At 46.9% G+C, this 25,838-nt stretch overlaps 3 protein-coding genes across 11 annotated transcripts; 1 reads left to right on the forward strand and 2 right to left on the reverse strand.

Moving 5' to 3' along the window:
• Positions 1–254: 254 nt before the first annotated feature.
• Positions 255–6,081, reverse strand: LOC102705134 (polyamine transporter PUT1). Of its 4 annotated transcripts, none has more exons than XM_006647678.3 (2): positions 5,864–6,081; positions 255–2,205 (listed from the first exon to the last, which is right to left on the reverse strand). In XM_006647678.3, the coding sequence occupies exons 1-2, from the start codon at positions 6,011–6,013 to the stop codon at positions 733–735; spliced, it is 1,623 nt and encodes a 540-aa protein (XP_006647741.2). In that variant the 5' UTR covers positions 6,014–6,081; the 3' UTR covers positions 255–732. The 4 variants fall into 4 exon arrangements, with proteins under 4 accessions (XP_006647741.2, XP_015688955.2, XP_015688954.2 ...); XM_015833469.2 differs by lacking the exon at positions 5,864–6,081 and adding an exon at positions 2,474–2,687; XM_015833468.2 differs by lacking the exon at positions 5,864–6,081 and adding an exon at positions 2,470–2,687.
• A 3,302-nt stretch (positions 6,082–9,383) lies between these two features.
• LOC102705406 (cyclin-dependent kinase F-4) lies at positions 9,384–16,071 on the forward strand. 5 transcript variants are annotated; one of them, XM_040520773.1, is made up of 19 exons: positions 9,384–9,777; positions 10,882–11,140; positions 11,228–11,297; positions 11,400–11,559; positions 11,670–11,714; positions 11,781–11,859; positions 11,963–12,031; positions 12,113–12,202; positions 12,285–12,423; positions 13,429–13,531; positions 13,618–13,670; positions 13,784–13,850; positions 14,067–14,175; positions 14,513–14,578; positions 14,666–14,734; positions 14,818–14,884; positions 14,965–15,081; positions 15,163–15,273; positions 15,361–15,869. In XM_040520773.1, exons 5-19 carry the CDS (start codon positions 11,707–11,709, stop codon positions 15,588–15,590), a joined length of 1,377 nt encoding a protein of 458 aa, XP_040376707.1. In that variant the 5' UTR covers positions 9,384–9,777; positions 10,882–11,140; positions 11,228–11,297; positions 11,400–11,559; positions 11,670–11,706; the 3' UTR covers positions 15,591–15,869. The 5 variants fall into 5 exon arrangements, with proteins under 5 accessions (XP_040376707.1, XP_040376704.1, XP_040376709.1 ...); XM_040520770.1 differs by having other exon boundaries at positions 9,385–9,777; positions 11,400–11,714; positions 15,361–16,071; XM_040520775.1 differs by having other exon boundaries at positions 9,385–9,777; positions 11,445–11,714.
• A 191-nt stretch (positions 16,072–16,262) lies between these two features.
• LOC102705881 (protein Brevis radix-like 2) lies at positions 16,263–23,751 on the reverse strand. 2 transcript variants are annotated; one of them, XM_006647681.3, is made up of 7 exons: positions 23,734–23,751; positions 23,125–23,253; positions 20,067–20,206; positions 17,632–18,110; positions 17,394–17,535; positions 16,881–17,299; positions 16,263–16,780 (listed from the first exon to the last, which is right to left on the reverse strand). In XM_006647681.3, the coding sequence occupies exons 3-7, from the start codon at positions 20,163–20,165 to the stop codon at positions 16,702–16,704; spliced, it is 1,218 nt and encodes a 405-aa protein (XP_006647744.1). In that variant the 5' UTR covers positions 20,166–20,206; positions 23,125–23,253; positions 23,734–23,751; the 3' UTR covers positions 16,263–16,701. The 2 variants fall into 2 exon arrangements, with proteins under 2 accessions (XP_006647744.1, XP_040377030.1); XM_040521096.1 differs by lacking the exons at positions 23,125–23,253; positions 23,734–23,751 and having other exon boundaries at positions 20,067–20,257.
• Between the last annotated feature and the right edge of the window lie 2,087 nt (positions 23,752–25,838).

Below are 25,838 nucleotides of genomic sequence, written 5' to 3' on the forward strand. Positions count from 1 at the left end.
GCGGCGGCTGGCTGCTAAGCGGGCAAATTGCTTGCTGGTGAACAGGCCTGAACGGCCTCTTTTTTCGCATTTCCTGTGGATAAGCTGGGGCTGGCGGCTGCTTTAAGAAAAACGAGTGGCCGTGGGCAGATAGCACAATGATATAAGGTAAGTATTTATTTTTAGTAATTTTTAAAAAATTGAGAAAATTATAAGATATATTTAATATAAAATTATTAAATAGCTACGAAACGATCTAGCAACATTAACGCGTCCTAAAATCCAATTATTTCTCAGTTTTTAGCAATTTTTCTATCCTATCTTACCAGAAAATAAATCACACCTTCGACGACTCTTGTATGACACCCAAACACATAAAAGCACAGCTTACAAGTTACAAGAACATGATGCAAGAGACACTAACGTGAACATCGAACTCATGTAATTCTTTCCCAGCTCGTTACAATACAGTCCTCCTGTTGATTTTCAAAGGATTTCACTGGATTTCATTCTTTTGTTGCAACTTTCAAAATGCTTCAGTTTGAATGCCTTCTCCATAGTTGGACTATAACCCAAACCCAGAGTTTCCCATATTTTTTCTCTCCAGTTTCAACTTTCAAGTGTCTTTATTCACCTAGAGAGAGGAATTGGAGAGGATTGATGGAATAATTTCACGTCACAATAGATATGAAACAACCTCTCTCTTTATATGGGATTAACCAAACAAAGGCCCAACAGATATTTTTGCGGGTCCTACGGGACCAACCGCTCGTCCGGCGCGGCGGGTGGGCGAACCACGCCGATCTCCGGGAGGTCCGGGTTAACGGAGAACCTCAGCCACCTCTTCTTCTCCACGAACCTCAGCGCCGGCTGCAGCACGAGCCCGACGGCCACCGCGCCGAGGCTCACGAGCGCCACCTTCAGCGTGGACAGCGCGAGCACCACGGCGATCAGCGCCGTCGGGGGCACCAGCATCGCCACGCACCCGGCCGTGCCCAGCGGCACCCTGTACGGGCGGGGCGCGTCGGGGCGCCTCACCCGGTGCATCACGAACGCCGCGAACTCGAGGAGCATGCCGAAGCAGTAGAGGAAGTTCTCGGCCGCCACGATCTCCTGGAAGCTCATCGTCGACAGCAGCAACACCCCGGAGGCCGAAAAGAGGATGCCAGCCAGCGGCGTGCCGTACCGCGACCGCGCCGCGAAGAAGGCCGGGAGCATGCCCCGCTCCGCCATGCCCAGCAGCTGGTATGAGTCGCTGCTCATCTCCGCCACGAACATGCCCATGTTCGACACCGCCGCCGCCGACTGCACCCACCACATCAGCCACGCGCCGCCGAGCAGCTTCGCGATGTCCGCGAAGTAGCCGTCAGTCCACTGCTCCCTGCCGAGCGGCACGGCGCCGGTCCCGGCGAGGAGCGGGTACAGGTAGCCGACGACCACGAAGATGACCGCGTAGAACAGCGCCTTGGGCAGCGTCTTGCCGGGGTTCTTGACCTCGCCGGCCAGCGTGCTGATCGAATCCCAGTAGTTGAGGTTCCAGAACAGAGTGTTCAGGTACAAATTCCAGTCGACGTTGTGGAGGTCGACCACGAGCCACCTCGCCGGCCGGAGCTTGGGGAGCGCAATGAGCCCCATGACGAGAAAAGGGAGGAGGGAAAAGACGCCGAGGCAGATGGCCACCCACCCGACGACGGTGAGCCCCCGGTAGTTCAGCAACGTCAGCACGGCTGTCAGGCCAAGGACGGCGAACGCCCTCGGCGCGCCTCCGCCCAGCGCCGGGACGCCGGACTTGAGGTAGTCCAAGAAGAGGACGGGGTAGAGCGCGTTGTCGATGACGCCGCTCAGCCACTTCATCCACCCCTGCTGGAACCCCCAGTAGGGGCCGAGCGCCGAGGCCACCCACACGACGTACCCGCCGTTCTCCGGGAACATAGACCCAAGCTCCGCCGTGATCAGCGCCTCCGGGATGCTCCAGACGACGGGGAGGACCAAGAAGCCGATGATGGCGAGCAGCGGCCCTGCCGCGCCCACGCTGTCCTCGATCCCGAACGGCCCTCCGGAGACCTCGTAGAAGATGAGGAAGATAAGCGGATTCATCGAAACCGTACGGGTCGACGACGACGACAATGCCGCGCCGGCGTCGCCGTCGGGGAGGCCCCGGTACTCCGTGGCGCACTCGCCCATTGGAGCAGCACCGTTTGCCGATTCTGCGCTCGCGGCTGGCTTCTGCACGTCGGAGAAGAGAACACAGTTAGTTGTCCACTCGTACGAAACATCGTAGGCAACTGCTCAAGTTAAACAAGGAAACACAATGTCAAGAACAACCCATGTTGCTGTTGTATGTAGCCACATTATTATGTCTACACGAAATTTCTTAGCAAAAACTATGTTTTGGCAATACAAACGAAGAGCCAACACCGAATTGAACACGAGGCACGGTGTGATCGTGAAGCATGTAAAATGGAGGATTGCAAAGAGGGGGCAACTAACCGACCAGGCCACCACCAGAAGCAGCCGCTTAAGCCTGAAATTTCTAATCTGGTTCTGTCACCGGACGGTTCCCATCTCAAGATCGTGAAGGGCCCGAAAGAACAGCTAGAACAGGAAGAAAGGTTGATTTTCGACTTCTTTCAGAAATCAGTGCATTGAGCGTTGCAGGCAGTAGTATCCTTCGGCTTTGGCCGTTTTGAAGACCACCTAGAATGCCTATCCCTCTACAGCCGCATGTGGTTTTCTTTGGTGAAGCAGCGGCGGTGCGCAAGGGAGGACGGACGGGAGGCGCCATGCGGCGACAGCGGCGTTCGCCCTGTGACACCTGTTGCAGAAGAGACGGCCGTGCAGTCCGCCCCGGCTCCACCTGTAAACTGCAAAGCTAAGGGCCTTCCCGTTGCGCACACATCATCATGTGACTCAGCCATTCCAACTCAGACTGCATCCTACGTGGATGGAAATGAAGAGCTGTAACAAGACCACTCGTGTCCAAGAGAGACCGCGCATGGTTTTATCAGTCAGCCCACCCATATACTAGTTAACTTTTCATTATTAATGCAGGGCTCACATGTCACTTTCACATACTTTCTTGGTTCTTATGCCCAAGCTAACAACAAGCTTACACTTTCTCTCATCCCCTCTCTTATCCACATAAGTATATAGCCAGCTTATAGCCTTCTATTATACTTGCTCTAAAAACTCAGCAAGATGGCAACTCGCGCGAGAGACATCGCACTGCGTGCGTGCATGCGTACCTTCGAGCGCGAGTGGCAACCGGCAAGCCGGTGCCTCGTCCTCAAATTGCCATTCACCCCGAGTTCCAGTGTTGCCCGCTGCTGTGAGCTCCATCCGCCGCCGCCCTAGCCGGATCCGCCGTCGGGAATAAGGGAGAGGAGGAAGAGTTGAGGAGGGAGGCTGTCGGTGGGGGTGGGGATGGATTAATACTTATTTCAGATTATAGGGTAACTTTTTGAACTTTTAAATAAAATAGAAAACATATAAGTACTAAAATAAAAGTACCAAGAATTGTTTGTAAAATAAAATACACAACGAAGACACTTGCACCGTGGGAGAAACTCCTATTTGACGAGTGGCCTCGTCCTGGCACATTAAATTCACTTGTATGGATGACTTGCATTTAGTGCCCTACGAGGGGAGGGGGTTAACGAGCGGACGAGTGCGCGCTCGCCTCTCCACGTTGATATATCTTGACATATGTACATATATAAAACTTTATGTATATAAATATTTGTTATAAAGACTTTATATACATAAATATTTGTATTAAAAATAAAAACTTCTTGCATAGAATTGTATACATGAAATTATTTATTAGAGATAAGAAACATAAAGTAAAAGACTTTATATAAAGTACACCAGCGGTCCCTAAACTTATGTGCATGTGTCATCTAGGTCCCTGAACTCTCAAAATGCATTTTTGGGTCCCCAAACTTGTCCAAGGGTGTTATATAGGTCCAATCGGGCTCCGACCCGCTCCATCCGCTGACGTGTCTTGCCACGGTGGCGCCTACGTGTTGTTGGAGCTATGCAGGTCCCACATGTCAGTATCTCTCCTTCTTATTCTTTTCTCTCACTTCTCGTAGGCGTCACCGTGGCATGCCACATCAGCTGATGGAGCGGGTCGGAGCCCGATTAGACCTATATGACATCCTCGGATAAGTTCGGGGACCCAAAAATACATTTTGAGAGTTTAGAGACCTAGATGACACATGCACACAAGTTTAGAGACCGCTGGTGCACTTCACTCTCTAACATTTATTTGGTATAATGAACTTTATACATATAAATATTCGGTATAACAATTTTATGCATACAAATATTTTTATTATAGAAGAAATACACATATTACATACCTAGATCTGGCCCATATCTATATATGTGTAATAAAAAAATAATGAGTAATTAATCTGAATTAAATGCCCCAAGGCCTAGAGTAGAAAGTTGTTCGCGCGTGCATCGCCGTGGTCATTCGCGAATCAGTATTTTCGGGGACTGAGAGAGTCGTGAGTTGTTGGGCTACGACTCTGCAGTTAGTTCACTTGTACTTTTAAATCTGCAGTTGTTGGATCTCTTGTATTTTCGCTGCTTTCACGGCCCAAATAGCAATACAAGGTGCGTTGGTTAAGGTACGATGCAGAATAAGTAAATAACTATTCATATTTTTAGCGATAGGGTAATACAGTTATATCCCATAGCAAGCCCTGCATGATCTCCGTCTCATGTGCACGAAGGAAGGTGACAAAGTGAGGCAACGTGATGAGATCAAGCGAGATGACAACGCAACTAGGAAATGTCATGGAGATCAAATGAAATGGCGGTGCATCCATGGAGATGACAATCGCCTCCCTATTTTCGATGTCCCCTCCCCAACACTCAGCTCTACCCTGGATATACTCCCCCTAGAAGCCCTAGAGCCCACGCGACGGTGGTAGGATCGACGATTCTACTGGGTGTGTAACTGCCGCACTCAAGCCACCGTTGCATCGAGCAATTTGACTGATTGGGGAGTAGAGGATCTACATCTCACCATCATTGAAGTTCTGTTGTCCTGTTTCTAACTTTACCTCATCACCGCTGCCGCTCTCCTAGCATCGTCTCTCTTTTAGTAACCCCCGCTATTCTACCACGGCCCCTCTACAAAATGGATGATGGCTGGATGATTGGATAGGGGAAGAAGAATATGTAGAGTGGACATAGGCAGAGTAGGGTGCACTGTTTTTTTTTTTTGTTTTACCATAATGCCACTTGGGCAAATGCTATAAAGAAAAAAAGATTGAGTCCATGTATAACAAAACCACCGTCTAAACCGATGAGGAAATTAATTTACACTGGTTTTTATAGTTAAAAGACATTGTGTATTTGGTTTTAGGGTTTTAAGGATATTAATGAAACTTAGTCCATGGTAAAGGGACGTCAGGTGAACTTTTTCCTGCTAATAACTAAGCTGGCGGGCCAATACTTCACTTCCAGGTTTATGGTCCAGGCCTGCATCTTACACATAAACCCGTACGTGATGGGCCGCATAAGGGTGAACCCAAATCGCATCGAACAGCATGGGAAAGAGAGAAAAAATAAAAAAAATCTCATCCCAAACAGGAGTCAGACTGGGATTGGTAACGAGGCGATAAGAGAGGGGGAACCGATTAGCCCGCGAAGTCGATCCCCCGGTGCACGGCTGGCTGGCGAGCATGGACGACACTGACCTAGTACGAGACATTTAACGACTCCACGCGTTACCTCCCTGCCGCTCCGCGGAGAGCGTCGCTCTCGCTTTACTCGCTCCCGCACGAATACACGATGAGACGAGAGCAACTATGGCGGCAGGCAGCGAGATTGAGAAGCGGAGATAGGTAGCGAGATAGCGAGCTCTTACCTCTTGTCCGGTGTCAGCTGGGCAAGGATCCGCCGCCGCCGCCGCAGGGTGCCCCGGCGATCGGACCGTGGCCAGAGACACCTCCGCCCGCCCGCCTGCGTCCGCCATGGATCTCCCGATCCCTCCTCCTCCTCCTCCTTCCTCTCCCATGTCTCGGATGCTGGAGCTCGCTCGATCCCCCTACGGTCGTCGGCCGTGCGGTGTGGAATCAAGCATAAGTAGTGGCAGGACGTCGCTTTCCAGCTTTACAAGTTATCCCGACGCGCGCAAAGCCCGCGTATTTGGACTAAACACCAACGAATAGAAAAACGCACACGCGGGTAAAAGGAGAACAGAAAAAATAATCAAAGCGATCGCCTTTCTCTCGAGCAAATCTGCACTGTAGCGCGTGTGCACACGGCCAGTGCATCGATCCATCTCCACTCGTCGTTTGCTCGTAGTTACACTGGGAGTGAGAGTGACGGAGTACGTAGCATGCTAAACTGCCAAGCGTTACTAATAACTGCTAAAGCAAGGCTGCAAGGCCGTGAAGAACACTGTGGTCTTTTTTCCAAATTAGATACTTTACATATATGGAGTTGTTTGAATGCCAAATAGACGTAGGCTGCGTTAGGTATGTTATCTGATATAAAAAATATAGTAATACTTCAATATACCGCTTAGTAGTTCAGAAAGGGAGCCCGTAAAAAACGAGAGAGAATTTAGGTTAGTTAGAAGGGGGAAAATAACTCGGCTGTAGATTTGTTGCTTCGTAGTTTCCAAACATTTATTAAGATATGACAAATTGCATATATTTGATATCATTGATTGTTCTCTGTTTAAATAGTTACTGTAATGGGATAGTTATGTGGCATATTAAACTTCACATTTATATTTGTGAAATATATGCATCATGAAAAAAATAATAAATTTGATTGTATCTATATGTTTACCACGATATACAGTGTGACAACTTATCGTGCCTTGTATGTGCATGATTACTGGTTGAAGAGTTGAAAGGTACTCCTCTGCGTTATTATATAGCTACTGCTAAGAGCTTCCGTAACGCATCTATCTATTATATATATAAATTATATATATAAAGTAACATGAAAAGTTTTGAGATTAATCAGAAAAAATAAAAGAAAATCCAATCGGACAGAAAAAATACACGTCAAAAAACAAGTCTTTTGAATAAAGGAAAGATCAGTTCGAATGGATTTAGTTCTCAGCCCGGTGGATAAAGTACTCTGTCGGAAGGTGGTGGTTGTGGGTTCGACGCCTGGAGCACGTCCAATTTATATATAAATAAAAAATATGGAAGATTACAAATTTCTCTTTATAATAACTCTCTGGGCTAGAAAATCTTATATTAATCCAAAAAGATAATTAGATTAGAATGTATTTCAGTTTACAATTTTTTTACATAATTGATATTAGAGAAGATTCTTTGTATAAATACAATTTGTAAACATCTAAATCCGATTAGAAATAAAATTTAAAATTAAACTAATAAATACAGTTAATACAATATCCAAATTTTGGATTACAAATTCTAAAATAATTGATATTGAGATAAGTGTCCATCTATAAATATAATTTGGAAACATCTAGAGTCAATTTAGAAATACAATTTTAGAATTAAAAATAAAAAAATAATATAAAAAGAGTTATGTGTAAATACAATTTAGTAAGTTTCCATGCAAAAATAAACTTAAAAAAATTAATTTCAAATTAACAAATAAAAATTAATTATTATCAAGATAAGAGACCATACATAAAACAATGCTAGCCGCACATATTGTGCGGGCCACCATGTTAGTTTAAGATATCTCATTACCGTTGAATTAAAACGGAAGTATAAGATTCATCGCTGCAGTTGTGAATAATATTTTTCAAGTTCTATAGCTACATTATTGTGACGCTATTCACACAACATTTATTTAACCCTTCGCACGATACTGCAAAGATCCAGATTCCAGACCCACAAAAATTGTGTTCGAGGAGGAAGAGGTCTGGTTTGCTGGTGAGGCGCCGCTAATGCTGGCCCCGGTGGAGTGGACCGTTGCAGTACTACGATACATACAACGCAGCAAGCGATTCAGCCCGGAAACGGTGGAAACCGGGCATCTCTCCCATGTGCACATGGCGGGCAAAGCTCTTCTTGATCTGCTGTGATCTATCTGCAGCTGTGCGAGCCGTTCCGGCAGCCGTAACACCAGATCTAGCACGTGATCAAACAGTGCGATTTATGGACGGATCCGCGCTCACCTCGCCCCCCGCGACGGACCGACGGTCGCTGCCGCCGCTTGATGGGCCAGAGCCTCAGAGTTTAATCAGTAATCAGCTATTCTTGTCTTGTGCAATAATGCGTGCAGAGGCTGTCAAGACTTCAGAGACTCAGCTTCGACTTCAGAGACTCAGCTTCGACTTCACTTGCGTATTGGGTGAAGTGGTTTATTTCAGTATCGGATGGATTACAATGCTAGTATCGTTTCATTTTTTTCTTTGGTTACAGCGAATGCTGGCTACCTTTTGTCCTGTGACGATCAACATCAACTGGCATAAAAAAAACTGACAGGGGTTGCAGTGACCAACGTTTAATTGAAACAAAAAACAATACTGACAGGGATGCAGCTTGCAGTTTCACTGCATGGTGAGCACCTCTGTTTATTCCTAAACGTGGATTTCACAGACAAGAAGCAAGCATATTACCGTCTCACCAATTCTGCCACCCTAATAATCGAAGATATCTTCCATACCTGATCCCCCAAAAAATACAAATCCATGTGGAAGCAGCCCGGCCCAATCATAGAACGAACCCACGCATTGTTGACATCCTGAGAATCATATAAGCAGGTCGGGTTTGTCCGTCAGAGCTCGAAGATCACATCAAGCTGACAGCGCGACCAGCTACCAACCAACCGGGGGCGAGAGAAATGGACAGGCCCGCTGCCTGCCTGCGCGCACCTGCTCCTCTTTGCGTCGGGGCCACAGCCAACCCGGCCCCGATGCACACACACACACTTCTCCGCTCCGCATCGCCATCGCGAGGTGGGGGACCGACCGCGGGCGAGCGATGCTGTCGATGGCACGGAATGTAGAGACATCGCACTGATGCTGCTGCTTGTGGCTCGTGAATGAGTGCGTGCGTGCCGTGCCCCGGAATCAGGATCATCGTTGTGCTTTGTCAGGTCTAACCTAACGGCTGGCAGACTGTGCCCCCACTGCATTTGCTTTTCTTGTTAGCGAAATCACTGCACTTGATGACCCTCCTGGTAACCCCATCCCTCCCTCATCACCAGTAATTATCATGACCAGGAACACCAAAAACGCACGCTGTCGTGCCCGGGGAAAAAAGTCCACCCGATTTAAACGAGCTTTGCCGTATCGTTTTGGGCTGAAAGCGTCATTAGCATGAGCCAAATGGCCGGACATGAGAGAAAGGGGAGGGTGAAAAAAAAGGGATCTTTTTTAGGAGGGAAGGAATACTTTCCCTTCCGTTGGAGCAAAGCGGGTTAAAAAAGGAGGGAGGCAGGTAGGCCGTAGGGGAGGAGAGAGTCGAGCGGGCGGAGCGCGAGAGGCGTCCATTGCCGGAGACGGGATGGGTTTGGGAAGTTATGGTTATAAAAAGTAACGGAGCGCGACGCGGGTAGAAACCGTGGAGGCAAGGCCGCGGGCTCTGCATCCTCCTCGTCTTCGGCTTCGTCTTCCCCCCGTCAACCCATCCCACGCCGCCGACGTTGCGGCGGGTGATTGTTCCATTCGTCGCCTCCTTGCCCCGGCCCGGGCTCCCCTCGCGCCGCTGCGGGGGCTGAGGGGAAGACGAGGGGGGAGGGAAGCAGTCACGCGACCACCACGTGGGGGGGAGGAGGAGGAGGAGGAGGGGGCGAGACCACCCACCGCCACCCTATGCGCCTTGCCCTCCTGGTAAGGTATGGTATCTATCTCTTCTCTGTTCTGTTTCATTCCATTGCCCCCCATCTTTCTCGTGCTTTCTCCCGCCTGTACTACTCTGCGTGCCTAGCTTGCTCCTTTGCTTCGTTGCGGCGCGGTGGATCTGTGCCTCCAGCCGCCGGATCTGGGTGCCTCCCGGGCGTTCGGCCCAATGCAAGTTTGTGTGTAAGTTTGTGCTGTAGCGGCGATTATTATTGCGTGCTGCTTTGGTCCTGTGGGTCTTGCTGCTGTTGGGTCTTCGGATCTGTTCTTATTTTTTTGCCACCAATTTGGATTATATGGCAAAAAGAAGACGTTTTGTCTCAACAGATTGAAAAGGTCTCCTTTTTCCTTCCCATGGAAGGTTGAAATCTGTGCCTCGGGGGATTTTAGCTTTGTAATTTGTGATTACTCTAGCAATGCAGATTGTTTCCCATCATGTTCCAACCCAAGCCAATCCTTCTAAGTTACCGAGGTGTCTGTGACAACTATGATTTTGCTGTCTTGCCACACACGATCCTTCATTTCTTTGTCACTAATTGGATAGCCGTGAAACTTTCAATTTTACACACTTCTTAGGGGTATCGGATGACTATTCCATGTCGACTCTTTATTGTAACTGATTGAATAGTAACATCGGTGTCAATATTTTGTCAATGTTGAGCTCCAGCAGCAACGCTCTGCCTTGATAGCAATGTTACCTGTATGTTTCTTTAAAAAAAAAATCTAGGAGCAAGTACAAATATGATTGGAACCAAGAAGGCAATTCCTCATTTTGCACATCAGTTTTGGTGCTTGTATCATGTGGCCTACATCATTATTCACAAGGAAGAGAAAGCTGTATCACTATAAGTACTTCAAGCAGTTTGTTCACTATAAACCCAGTCATATTTCAGTATGGTAAAATAATTACTATTTGCAACAAATGAACATCTTGCGAGGTTTCTGTTGGTTTTGATTGAGATCACCAGGCATACTTTGTGATGCGGATGTTCGTGAATTGATTCCCTTTAGTTACATATACCTTATAATTTGAACCATGTGCACTGAAGTAATGATTTTAGACTATGTTATATGTTTCTGACTTAAAACTGTTATATTAGATTGGACCAGCCGTGATTTGGGGAGCTTAAAGTGTTGATCAGAGACATGGAAAAAGTGATCTTCCGGGCATATCTTCTTCAATGCAAGCCTTTTCTTTCAAAAGGAACTCTTGATTGGTGTGTTTTAGCTCGTGGGAACACCCACCACTTCCCTCTGCTGAACTACACATAGTGCGTTTATGCTCCTCTATGCTCGAAACATTTGGCTGATCCAATCTTTGCCTGAAGCCATATTTCAGTCTGTGCCAAACATCTACATGTAATGCACCTACTTTTAACTTGTTTTTCCTTCATTTATGGGGCATATGGACTAATTTAGCTCACTGGCATCTTCTTATTCTACCAGCACGCCATCTCTAAAGAAGTGTCCTTTTGAAGTCAAGTTCCAAGTAGTAGATGCTGATCATATAATCTGGGTATGCCCCTTTCTACTGTTCATTGCTGCATATTTTGGCATTTAGAGAAATGAATTCCTGCCACTTGAAATGGTAAATAACTCCCCCTCCCTTATTTTGCAGGGTTAACATCTTTGCTCATTGTGTCTGTCATCTGTTGCTCCCTAGGTAGTTGCCGCTTGTTGAGCATTGAGGTCAGGGTTCACCCTTGCTATAGTACGCATCTTTATGCCATGGTTGCTGCCTGATCTTCTGAGTCAACCAAGATCCAAGAAAACGCAAGGTGCTGGGGCTACTGTTCAATTGACTGATTGCATATCTATTCTTGTTCATCAATAAACAAGATATTAGTGAAGTGTCAAACACCTGTCTTTGGATTTGGTTGTTCAATAGGAAAAAGGCTAGCATAAGGCTGACATTTACCGGCATAATGGACAGGTAACTTTCATATCGATTAATTATTTTCAGGCCGCCTTTTTCTTAGTAAGTGTCTTGCTTTTGCAGATTCAAAATGATTAAGGAAGTTGGTGATGGGACTTTTGGGAGTGTCTGGCGTGCTATAAATAAACAAAATGGTGAAGTTGTATGTATCTGATCTATAGGAAGATAAATGCATTTATACTTTTGGTAAAATATTCCCAATGAAATAAAGAACTGATTGTAAACAAATCTGCATTGATCTATAGGTCGCAGTTAAGAAAATGAAGAGGAAATACTATTCTTTTGAGGAATGCATGAGTCTGCGTGAAGTAAAGGTATGTTAACTGAAATTTGTACTCTCTGTTCTCCTTCCTGCTATGATTGATCCTTCAACTGATATTTCTCCTTTATTGAAGTCTCTGCGGCGCATGAATCACCCTAACATCGTGAAGCTCAAGGAGGTTATAAGGGAAAATGATATATTATACTTCATAATGGAATACATGGTACTTAAGGATGTCATATGCCACAAAAGTTCAAGTAGCTCCATGTCCTGCTTTTGTTAAATACTGTCCCATGTTCTTCCAGGAGTGCAATCTCTACCAACTTATGAAGGATAGAGTCAAACCTTTCTCAGAGGCAGAAGTTCGGAATTGGTGCTTTCAGATTTTTCAGGCTCTTGCTTACATGCACCAGAGAGGTTACTTTCATCGTGACCTGAAACCTGGTATGCTCTCTTTTTAGTCATCCATCTCCAGCCTATTCTTCTGTGGCAACCAAATTATGAAACACATGGATGGGTCTTAAATCAGATTTAGTTGTCCTGAATGAGAAATTTCACTATTTGCTAGTATCCAATATGGAGGTCTTTTGGTTTTTGCCATCCAACTCACAATTTGCCACTGGGATATGAATTTCTTTGTTTTGTGTCACTCCGTCTATTCGACCTTACCGTCCATCAGCCATATGTCTGTTGCCACCGTGCGTTGTTGGGCTCCGCTGATGTCACCGAGCTGAGCACTGAAATTGCCAACTGCATCCGTGCTATTGCCAGGTAGGCGAGTAGCACATGTGCACCGCATATGTCTTGGTGATGAGGATGATGGAGAGCGAGAATGACAGGGTGGCGAGGATGAGTAGATGTATTGCAACCGGTGGTGAGGAGGAAACAACAGGTGCGACATAAGCGGGAACCCAGCCGCAACAAATATCCATCTCAGGCGCCTGGAGAGTGCAGGCAGTAGGAGGGCCACCACTTGCTGGGGGAGCCGAGCCAACAGTAGGATTGCGATACGAGCATGGCAGCAGAGAATGGGAGTGTGAGAAGCGCTTGTGGCGGGTGCTGCCAGGTGATGGTGGCTAAAAGAGGTGTATGCTTGTGCACCGTCAATGGTGGCGGCATTGGGTGAGCGGCGTCTGTGGGCAAATGATGTGAGGGACAGAGTGATATCGAACGTACGGAGTGGCATGGAACAAATAAATTCGTATCCCCACTTCCCCAGTGGCCAATGGCGAAAGGTGCACGGATTGGGTAGCAAAAACTGAACGACCTGCTTATATGGTGGCAAATAGGGAATTTCTCGTCCTGAATCAAAGTATTGTGAGTTGAGAATTTGAGACGCTTTGAAGCCTTTGTTTTTATCACTGCTTTGCAAACTGACTGAGATATATATCCTTTCATGTGGATTGTATTATGGTTATAGCTATGTCACTAATGGCTGTATTAATGCAGAAAATTTGTTGGTCAGCAAAGATGTCATAAAACTGGCGGACTTTGGTCTTGCGAGGGAAGTTTCATCTGTGCCACCATACACAGAATATGTGTCAACACGTTGGTTAGTACCACTCTATCCTCAATCACACATGAAATCAGATCCCTTTTCTTTGTTGATGTTGATCCACATGCGTTTGGACATCTCAGGTACCGAGCACCTGAAGTATTGCTCCAGTCATCTGTCTATGATTCTGCAGTTGGTAAAGATTCTACTTTGTATTTTGGTATATGCATATGATATATGCATATCTACTTTGTATTTTGGTACACATAGAAGTCATCATCGGATGATCCCATTTTTTCCTACTTGCAGATATGTGGGCTATGGGTGCCATAATGGCTGAGTTGTTGACACTTCATCCTCTTTTTCCTGGCACAAGGTAATATGCATATATCATATGTGTGTATATGCACTGTTATCATGATTTGTAGTCACATATCTCATACATATGTATATGCACTATTATTATGATTTGTAGTCACATCTCTGTGTTTGCCACACATTTTGGACATATGTCGTTCTGTCTGGTATTATATTTCTTCTTTTTGGTGGTGCCATATTTTCTCACGTTTGTTCTCTTATCTAAATTATTTAGTGAGGCTGACGAGATTCTGAGGATTTGCAATGTTATCGGTAGCCCAGATGAACAATCGTGGGCTCAAGGATTGTCTCTTGCTGAAACCATGAAGTATCAGTTCCCTCAGGTCAGTATTCATCTTTCCTCTTTTCCCATTGCCTGTATAAGTTTTTCTTGAATACACATGCTCTGCAATTTTTAACCCCTTGTAATGTTGTGATGAATATTGTCCTAGTGCCTCCCTATCTCTAGACAACGGTGGAATTATATCACTTCGCATGCCTTACATTCTTCTCCATTGTCACCTTCTCCTTGCATGCTACCATGGGTTTATTAGTGTTACCATCTTATTATAACATGATTCATGAGTTTGCCATCGTTTGCCGATGATCTTGTGCATTTTGAATGCACATAAATAATGGATTAAAACTTAAAATAATCTCATCCAGATCTTATCGATGCAGGTCAGAGGCAATCAACTGGCAGAGGTAATGACATCAGTCAGTAGTGAGGCAATTGACCTGATTTCAGTAAGTTATACAGTTCTGTTGTACTCGATGTCCTACTTTAAAATCATTGGATTATTTGATTATATTTTTTACTCCCGACATCTGCAGTCTCTGTGCTCATGGGATCCTTGCAAGAGACCAAAGGCTGCAGAAGTTCTCCAGCATACCTTCTTTCAGGTAAGGTTACTATTCCAACTCCATTGCTGTTGTCTGTACCTCTATTGCAGAAGATAATCAAATTTATTCCTGCCATCCATTAGGGTTGTACGTTTGTTCCACCTACTGTCCGGCCAAAAGCTGGGGGGCTCCCTAAAACGCCTCCATGTGGTTAGTTTCCACACTACTTTTCCTCACAGCCTTTGAAGTTCCTGGTACTCTTGTTATATCTATCGATCTATTTGTTTCAGTTGGTGTAAAGGGAGTTTCAGAGCATGGCATTGCTCGAAGATACTCTACAGGAACTCTATCAACAACCAAAGCTCTTAGCGCTGCATCTTTGAAATCAAATGCCTTGTCCAAGACCGGTAATATATATTAATCATTTCATTAATTGCTCATAATTAGCTTGCATTGTAGTCTATATTTCAATTCTTTCCACCTTTCAGGTGTACAAAGAAAACTTCAAATGGATCGTCAAGCGCCACAGAAGAGTAAAAAACCTACTGAGATTAATAATAGACTAACCACTAATCGAGTACCAGCAAAGAATAGCCCAGGCAAGTTTGCATACAGAGTTGCTTAATTTAATATTTACATCGATTTGGGGTTGACTTCAAATATAACATATTTTGTTGCAATTATAGGTCACCCTGTATTAAGGCATTCACGAAGTTTACCTGACACTGGTCGAGCAGCGCACAAGGTTTCAACTATTACGGACAGATTATCGAATCTGTCTGTAACCTCTCGAACGCGTACTACTCCCAAGCCCTCTGCCCCGTTATTGAAAGCTGGGCTTGGCAAGTCTGACTTCCTTGGAAAATCAGATGAAATCCCACCTGCAAAGAGGTTGACAAGAAAATTGGTCAGCTAAAGGTGGGAGATACCCATACAGTTAACTGAAGATGCAGAGGTGTTAAAGGCTACAGAGCAAAATTCCGGTCCGCTGATAATGAAAGCACTGCCGGAATGTTTGCTTGTGATGGCTGCGGATTTCTCTCCCAAATTTGCTGCATCCAAGTGCCAAATAAGTTGCAAAATGGCTTTAATAGTGTGGTCGAGCGTGCTGATCCTTATGGATCTACTTTTGCCCCAAGTTTGTTCCATGTTTTGAATAGAACATGAGTGTGATATATGGATTTGAATTGTTGTCATCCAGTGTTCACTCGCATCATTTGTATTTCAACCAGTGACCTGTTCATATGCAGTCTGACAAATGATAGGCCCACGAGCGGGAGGATGTTTGACTTTTGCTTGTACAGTTTTTGAGCTTTTGGGTGGCAGTCCAGTAGTCTTTTGTCGGTTCCTGGCAAATGTTGCTCCTCGATCCTATATTATATGAGATTTTGACTATTCGCTTGTAATTTTTAATCATTCGTCTTATTTAAAAAATTAGTGTAAATATAAAATTTTATAAGTAATACTTAAACTACTTTTAATAATAAACAAAATAATAAATAATATTTTTAAATTTTTTGAATAAAATAAGTAATCAAATATTACTAACAAAATGTCAAAATCTTATATTATATGGGACGAAGGGAGTACAATGGTAATCTGATTTTTGACTTCACCTGGGGCTTCTTAAACATTTGTTTCAAGATGATGTATCATCTTTCGTGTACCCTAACGTTCCAATTTTGAGTGCTGGAAACCAGACAATATTGTCAGCTAGTATAATTTGAACTGGTGCACTCAACAAGCAATACATGCCATATCATTCTGCCGTCGAAGAGCACATGAAACCATGTTAAAACAAACGAATTGAACCAACGCCCTGTTCATCAAAGGTACAAACCGAAAGAGACCAAAGTGGTCAGTCAACAAGAGGAGCAGCCTGACTTCATGAGCCTGCTGCTTCTCAGACCACCCCCCATTCCTCCTATGTTCATCACTATCACACTCTTAACCTAGTATTCCTCCCGGCGGCGTTAGCTTCTGTTGTTGTCACACTGTCACACGACGACAGCGGGTGTCGCGTTAGCTCACAGATACTGCGCGTGTATCCGGTCTCGGTGCTGCTCCCACCACACCTTGGCCCGCTCCTCGCCAAACCTCTCGCGGCTGCAACGACACACACAGACAAACGTGTCAAAAAAAAATGAAAAAAAATCACACGCGATCACGAGAGGAATCCAGCGTGGTGGTGTAACGCGGTGCGTGCCTGAACCGGACGCGGCGGAGCTCGCGGGTGCCGTCGCCGAACTCGCGGATGGTGATGGACACCCCAGGCTCGTCCTGCTCCACCCACTCCGTCGCCTCCAGGTCGCTCGCGTTGCTGACGGACACGGAGGCCTCGTCCCGGGACGACGTCGTGCCGCGCGACGGATCGTACGGCGCCGCCGGCGGCCCGGCTGCGGAGTTGAGGAGGTTGAAGTGGTGCGCCCACACGTGGTCGGACGGGTCCGGCACGGCCGTGGACGGATAGAACGGCGGCCGAGCCGCCGAGGACGACGACACCGCCTTGTTCGACGCCGTCCGGGTGATCGGGTGCTCCCTGCCAGCCGACGACGGCTGCGGCGGCATCATCGTCGTCGCCGGGCTCTCCCTCGTCGAGCCGATGCGGGAATAGAACGAATCTCTCTGCACAATACGTCACGAACCAGGCGATCAGATCAGTAACGAAAATGCGCACGCGCGTTCAGAGCTCCGGCGTCTCGGTGAACAGGAGGCTGACCTGCATGGCTTCATCGACGGAGGACGTCGGCGTAGAGAGGCCCTGCTGCCGGCTGAACGTCTGTACGTTGTACAGCTCCACCACGCGGTCGTAGTTCTCCCCCCACCACCGCTGCGCCTCCCACTTGTTGAACATCTCCCGGCTGCACGCATGCATCGCGTAATTCGTTAGCTCATCCATCACTCGCGCGCCACTTGCTCGACGAAATGACCTCTTGATTGGTCGGTCGATATGGAACCTGAATCGGATGCGCTTCAGGTCGTTGCCGGCGCCACCGGGGATGGAGACGAAGGTGATCTGCACGCCGGGCTCCACCTGCGCCGTCCACTCCCTCGGCACGCGGTCCTCCTCCAGGACGACGGTCTCCTCGTCATCGTCATCATCGTCGTCGTCGTCGTCTTCTTCCTCCCCGATGCTCGGTATCCCGCTCGCTCTCGGGCTCCTGATCACGCGCGGCTGGAAGCTTCGGTGGTTCACTTTGGGCGGCAAGTCCCACGTCGACGGCGCCGCTCGCGCGCCGCCGGCGATCGTCGTCGTCCTCATGTAAGTGTAGGCATCACCGGCCCCGTCCGACGTGAAGCCCGACTCGTCGATGATGCCAGGGTACGCGGCGAGGCGGCTAGAGCGGTGGAAGCGGCTGCTCCTCAACGACGGGCTCCCGCCGGACTTGTACTGATGCTTGCCGCTGCCGGAAAACTTGAGCACCATGTCCTTCAACTGAAAAGCACATGAAATTATTTGTGCACATTAGCAAATTTTCCCTTAACCAGATTATCAATATGAAACGCATGAAATTGTGGTTTTTGATTTAACTAACTTGAGCATTCCTTGCTCAATTTATCTGCCGGTTAATACGGGTATATCCAGGGAAAAAATCTTCCAGCGGAAGTAGAGTGCAACAAATCTAATGATTTGACACATTCTTTGTTTTCAATTTGTCTGCGTGGATATTCATGAGTATGACACCAGAGATCATCTAAGTCAATAACAGTAAAACATGATGTTAAGTACTCAAATCTCAGTATGTGCAGGGTCAAAAGAAAATCAAATTCTCCTAGAGCGCCAGAACCATTTTGTAATCCGTCATTGTCTTTCCAGCACAGAAACTGCGTGAATTTCGTTCGGGGCATCACCATTCACCACTAACGCACACGCCTCAGCAATCAAATCCTACGCGACAGCTCGGGTCTCTCAAGTAAAGTGCCAATGATAACCACGGCAGGTTAATGATCATCGATCGATTCCATCCCGATGATTAGGGCTAACAAAAGCAGGACAGGACGCACTTCGGGGCTCCAGATTAGTCGCGTAGACGCCTAGCAGAAGGGCTCACGCAGCACCAAAAAGTGGCAGCAGCCACACCACACACACCATCACAACATGTCCTAAATCCCAGGACATCTTTTGCCTGAACTCCTAAGCAAGGAACAAAGCATAGACAAAGCACACACCACCACCACCACCACTCCCACTCAAAGCAACATCGTGGACAGCGCCCGATCATAATAACGCCAGAGAGGGAAGGGAATCGATCCGGTCCATAGACGCGCGCACACAGCTGCATGCCATGTGGTGATGCTCCAAATATGTGCTCGTACAAAACTAGTATTACCAGTACTACTTTAAAAGACGGCAAAGGCAAAAGCGTGCAGGAAGCAAAGGACGGAGTACTCGAGTCCCAGTGACGAGGCGTGTCATCATGGTGCAGAGATGGGTTTTGCAGAGAGAGCCCATCTGAGAAACCAGCCAGCCCATGGCAAGGACCACATAGTGTGTGTTTCTGTGTGTGTGTGCCCATGGCCTACGGGCTACGGCCCAGCTTTATTCTTCCTTGAGTGCACAGGACCATCTTGGACCCGTGTAAAGAGAGGGTATTCTTTGGAAAACAAAAGGGAAAGAAACATCTTGGACTGAAGAGAGTAAGACCCAGGGTTAGGATCAATCAGCCAGATGGTGTCTTTCCAGGAGGGAAAGATCACATTAGCAGCTAGGATAGGACAGTCTTTTGTTTGGAGGAAGCAAAGAGGATGGATGGATGGGTTGATGGATGTAGCAAGTGAAAAGGGCAGGGGAATGGCATGGGGAACAAAAGTGACCATATCAAATCACACAGTGCAGTGTGCACATAGTCCAGACCCCAAAGGTTGAGGGGATCCATGCATGAGAAAAAAGAAAGCAAGAGCCTTCTCTCCCCCACCACCACACCCTACTCATATTCCCCTGGGCCTTGACCAACTTTATCAAGGAATGTTTTAAAATGTAAGTGCACTGTCATTCACCCCTGTACTTGTGATTCCATGCAGGATATTGCCCTGATTAGACATCGGTGAGGAAGGGAAAAGAAAAGAGAAAACGGTGTGTGCAAGCACAAGTGCATTGGTTGTCCTCCTGTACGTACGTACTCCCTCTGTTCCCTTTCAAACGCCGAGAACATGACGACGACAAACAGTCAGGACAAAAGAACAGCTACAGTGTAATACTATGAGGTACTAGTACTACGACCATGATGGTAAGAGCAGCGAGGGCATTCAATTGACTGGTTAATGCAACAGAAAAAAAAACCAAGAAAAAATGTCATTAACTCAACGGCACGTACACCAGTCTCCGCCCATGCGCTCGTACGTACCACTACTTACACAACACGTACTACGGAGTAGTAGAATGCACATGTACCTGTGAAGTCAGAGACTTGCCGGCGTTGGGCGTGGAGGCGGCGGACCGGTGGCTGCCCTCCCCGCCATCCTTGGTCGAACACGCGATACACGCGAGCATTTTCTATCCGCGAGCGGTCCAGAACCGTGCGATCCTCCGCCCTGTTTAGTCACAATTACATCGAAGAGCAAGGTAAGCATCTGGTGTATTAAAGGAGGAACTGACCTACCTACCGGCTAAAATCCAACGGTGGAATTGTGTGGCCGTGTGGGCAAGAAGATATATAGGCCGCGTTCTGTGGTGGGGTAGTGGGGGAGGGAGGGAGGGGAGGGGAGGGCAAAGTTTTGTAAACCCTCTCGTTTTTCGCGTCTAAAATTTCGAAACTGCTAAACGGTGTAGTTGTTTTAGAAAATCATATTATCTATTTTATATTTTTAATAATTAATTAATCATGTACTAATCCATTATTATGTTTTTCGTGTTGGATAACTAATCCTCCCCACCCACTTTAGAACGTGGCCATAAGAGTAAGTTTAATAGCATACTATACTAGCTATAACTAGAAACAATGGCGTGGCCACGCCCAATTAGGATTAGGTAAATCCAATCTGTTCGTGACCTTAGGGTCATTGTTATATTCTAAGCAAATATCGAGTAACTTTCTATCATACCACTACAACCACAGTTAATAGTATCTTGAACGTGTTAACAGAGAAAATCCAATTTTAGAAACGCAAAATATGGGATATCTTACTTAACACAAGAATTTTACTTTGGTAAACATTCTATCTGATAGCGTAAGTTATAAATGGATCTTTTATATATCCTGAACATTCTTCCCATTTTCCATACCTATTGCCTTCAGATTCGTAAGTTATAATGGATTACTAAATGGATTACCAAACCTAATATGCATATGCCGCTGAAAGACATGGACGAGCTCGGCGCACCGCATCCTCCTCCCACCAGTCTACCTACCCCGTAGAGCCGCTGGCTCGCCGGCAACCCCCTAGATGGCCTCGGCATCGGCCTCGGTGCCTTGTCCCTCGCATTCGCCGTAGGCTTAGTGGTCACCGGATTCGCCTTTTGTGATGGAGGCAAGGTCTGACGGCGGTGGCAGAGGTGCGCGGCGGTGGAAGTAGACGGCGGAAGAGGCAGAAGAGGTAGAGGGGTAGCCGTGCGGCGAGGAGGAGATGGAGGCCACGCGCGAGAGCACGACGGACGGGTGGAGATCGGCGCTGGCGACGCGGCTGAGGAGGAGCCGCCGACGGGTTTAGCAATTTTATAAAAAGGCCCCTCAAACGTCGTATATTTACAGCTAGGTCCACCGCACCGATCCGCGATCGAACAGCCGTACGTGGGCGGAGAGCCGAAGATCGAACGCTGGAACAGCACTAGCCGCTTGAGAATCGAGCCTTCGTCTATAGTCAATTTATACAATGCTAGCTATAAAACATATACTACCATATTTCACTTGTCATATATACATTATATTTTAAAGTTTGTGCTGTAGCTAGCTACAAATTTATAGTCCACTGCTCCTCTCTCATCTCTTTAAAATATGTTTCTACCTGACTTTATATCTACTACTACCCCTCCGTCCTATAATAACCTTATTTTTCGTTTTTCCGTGTCCAACGTTTGACTATTCGTCTTATTTAAAAAAATTATGAAAAAATCTAAAAAAATTAGTCAAGTATAAAATATTATTAATATTTTATCATCTAGTAATAATAAAAACATTAATCACAAAAAAAATTTAAATAAAACGAATGGTCAAACGTTGAACATGGAAAAATGAAAAATAAGATTATTATGGGACAGAGGTAATACTGTCTCTAAACATGCCGAACATTTCTAGTACCAGCAGGCACATCAGATTACACTGCAGTGGCTGCCGGCATCAACTCGGAGCTACTAGCCATGGCCAGTGAGTCAGTCAGTAAACGCCGCTCTAGCTAATGCATGCCATGCCATGGCCTGCGCCGCAGGCTTTTGCCTTCCTTAAAATCGATACACCGACAGCAACCACTCGCTAGCCGAGTACACCGGCGCACACGCACGCGCATGTGTGTGTATGTGTATGTGCATGCGCTGGCGCGCGCGGCGGGGGCCCAAGCGCGTGTATGCACGCGCCGGCGCCGCGGCGGGGCCGTGGAGGAGCAGTGCAGGCCACTGTCGCTACGCCAAGTTTGTCTCAGTGGAGCTCTCGCCGGCTAGTTCTGTGTTCTGGCTTAAGCTAGGGGTACAGAGCAAGAAACGGAGTCAATGCCCCATGCTTTAGGCTGCTTTATATGAGATGTACAGGGAGGTAGCTGCGGCAAAGTAGCCGGGGGTGGACTGATTGATTGATGCATGCACGGATTGATGTTACTGCTAATGCTGCTGCTGCACCGGTGGGGCTCAGTGTGCAGCTAGAGCACGAGTACGTCGTCGTAGGTAGAGCATTCATTCACTCAAACGCAGCGTAGGCTTAATTATGCGTGCTACTGCAGCAACAGGCAGGATAATGCACGAGGGGCAGAGAAGGTTCTGAGAAATACTGTACTCCTCGCTCTTATCTTACGTGAGGACATTACCACTCTGATCGAAGTGCATCGTCCAAGCGAAGGCTGAAGCTTGGAGAAATTGAATTGGAGAGCAACTAAGCATGCGGATTGTGGGGTCCCTGTGCCTATGAACTGGCTAAGGTTGAGAGAGCCTTACTGAGCCGCCGAACAGGGGGCGGCACATATTGCATGGATATACAGATATAGTAGATGGATGATGCACATATTGCATGGATATAGAGGAGCCCTGCCCTTTTACGACCCGGGCCCATGGAAAAATTCTCAGTGGCTGGGAGTGGAGGACCCACTGAAGAAAAAGGAATGGCAAACAGAAAATTTCTTGCAATGTAACATCGCCAACTGAAAACAATCCTAGTCGCGCTTATAAAATGTGCCTGTATTGTAATACTGTTTTTAGTTTAATCTTGTCGCTACAAAGAATAATAGGAGTAATTACCAATGGATAAGATTGATTATATAGCTCAGGAGTTAGTTAAGTGTGAGTAACGACAAGTGAGAGTACAGCTTACCGGTTAGCAAGCCACCATCAAAGATATTGCCCCTTCCCGGCAAATCTCGCCAATCACAGTCTCACAGCAATGCTTGTGGCCACGCAGACAGTGGTGTCTCGTCACTGCTGCTTCTGACGCAAAGATGATCTGAACAACAGGAACAGAGAAGCCGATTAAGATTACGCGATATACGGCAACTAGAAAGCTTAATGCTCACTTTTATCTAGTACAAAAATAGATAGGTATTCAATCGTAATTGGTAACGCGAATGCTCGCTCTCTAGATCAACAAAAGTCTGCCTCTAAAGAAACAAGCGAGTACTCATTGCTGGAAGAGGCTGTCGACGCCACAGAAAAAAGGCAACAGTGGGAAGCAATGGGATTGCCTCCCCAATGGACCCAACGGAATGCTGTGAGATCTCAATGATCGACCACGCGAAACGGACCCAGGGAGGAACTCTCCGAAAACGAAAGCTCAGCAAATGGACACAGAGCAGAGCACAGGCCGTGCCACAGAGCTAGCCCAAATGCAAACCGGAAAAGGATGCAGAGAAAGAGATCGCAAGACCTCGCGTCTCCGATTCAGTGGGGGGGGGGGGGGGGAATGAAAAGAGCAGCAGACAGTTACCTTCTCCTTCCTCCTCTTCTCGAACACCTAGCTGTTGGTTCCTCTCCTCTCTCGACCGCGCGTAGTCCCCGCCAGATCCTTGCCGGCGCGCGGCGGCAGCAGCGCAGCGAGATCCCCCCGGAAACGACAGAGGAGAACGGCTGGCTGAGCTATCAGCCGATCAACTGCCGCCTCTTGGGTGGTAGCTAGCGAGCGAGCAGCCGAGCAGCGACGCCAACAGAAACAGGACGAAGAGGAGATCTTTTCCACTCTTTCTTTTTTCTCTTTTTCCGCGAGAGAGTAACATAGAAGAAACGAGGATAGGATGGGTGGGGGAGGCGGGGAGCAGCAGCAGGCAGGAACAGAGCGGTATCCCCAGATTCGCTCACGGCCGTCTGATCCGCCACCCTGAAATCGAGCGAAAGCACGCGCCGACCGAGCCGTCGCCGGCTATTTATACAGGGGAGCCCCCGAAGGCCGGACCCACCGAGTGATCTCTACCGTCCGTATGCGGCGACGGCCAGGATGCGTGGCTGGGCAAGCGCACCGTACCCCACCCGCGTCACGAATTTTTAACGTGGCGCAGCCGTGGGCTTCGTGGCTAAGGCAGCGTTCGTTTTCTCCCTCCAAGTTAACTTATCCCTCATTTTCTATCCGTACGTTTTTCAAACTGCTAAACGGTGTATTTTTTATAAAAAAATTTTTATAAAATATTGTTTTAAAAAATTATATTAATCTATTTTATATTTTTTTAATAATTAATTAATCATGTACTAATCTAATACTATGTTTTCGTGTCTCCATTCAAATGCTCCGCAGGCGGCGGGCTGCTTCACCGCCCTCGTCGCCAACTTGTGTCGGGCTCGGGCCACAGGCCACGCGCGTGCGCGACGCCACCGTCGCTAACGCCAGGCAGGAGGAAGGACGTGTGTCTCCGCCGAGACTGGCAGAGAGGACAGGGACGGTTTTGGTGTTGCGCCGTGGCCGGGGAAGGCGCCAAGTAGAGCATGCCGGTACTGTCGGCTGCTTCAAAATTACAGTGTTCATGGGACTCGAGTCTATATCAGTACTATTACGTAATACCCGCTTCATTTTCTTAAATTCAATGCCGTTAGTTTTTCCGTGCTTTATTATTTATCTTATTAAAAAATTACATAATTATTAGTTATTTTGTTATAATTTGATTTATGACTATATAAACTTTAAGTCTAACTCAAAATTTTATGTATTTAAAAAAATTAAGTAAAGCAAACGGAAATACGTAATTTTAAAGTTGTAATTTTAAAGTTGATGTCAAATAAAAAATTTGGAAGAGGTACGTGGATTTTAGTCCGACTGAAATTGTGGCACCATTAAGGACAATACTGTGCGGAGTCTTCTGCCCCTTCGGTCGGATTGACCTGCTCTAGTCTGACTTGACCCAGCTGCCGTCTCCTCTCCGCCCTCTCTTTGCACAGTGAGAATGCTGTGATTCCCCTGCTTCTTTCTCATTCACAGTTCAAGCACACGTATAAAAAGCCGTTCCTTTGGCAATACGGCACACTCGAACGAATGATATTGCGGTGTTTCTTATAGGAGTTGAAGGCACCCCTATTTGCTAACGTTAGGCCGGAGCGCAAAAGCTAAAGATAAAAGCGGCGGACTGTTGGTGCTTGAATTATTGTAGTGGTTTCTTGAGATAAAGATAGAAATGAGAAGAGCTTACCATGGGGCCTGTTCAATTGAAAGGCCCAAATAGCATGCAACAGATCAGTGACATTCGTAACCGATGCTGAATTATTCAGGCCACATGTGAAACAATCTGCGTGCTTATTAGCCTTGGTTATTGGCAAAGTTTGATTTGATGCCTACTCTACTTACCAGCTGGAGCGACAAATCTAGCGATGGCGATGGCGCTGGCGCACCACGGTTGGCATGCATGACGTAGTCATGATAACTCCCTCCCAGTCTCCCTCCCTTCTCCACATGTTCCCCTTTGCCGGTAATCACCATTGTAAAGGCAATCATTAGGAGACACCCCCGCTGTCCTTGCTTGGTGACAGAAGTGATTAAAAGGAAGCAAAGGCGCCACAGTCCACAGACCACAGCGAAGCAAGAATCTAATTCCAAATCTACGTGCTTATTAA

The sequence above is a fragment of the Oryza brachyantha genome, chromosome 2 (assembly GCF_000231095.2).
Source record: "Oryza brachyantha chromosome 2, ObraRS2, whole genome shotgun sequence".
Classification (NCBI taxonomy): Eukaryota; Viridiplantae; Streptophyta; class Magnoliopsida; order Poales; family Poaceae; genus Oryza; species Oryza brachyantha.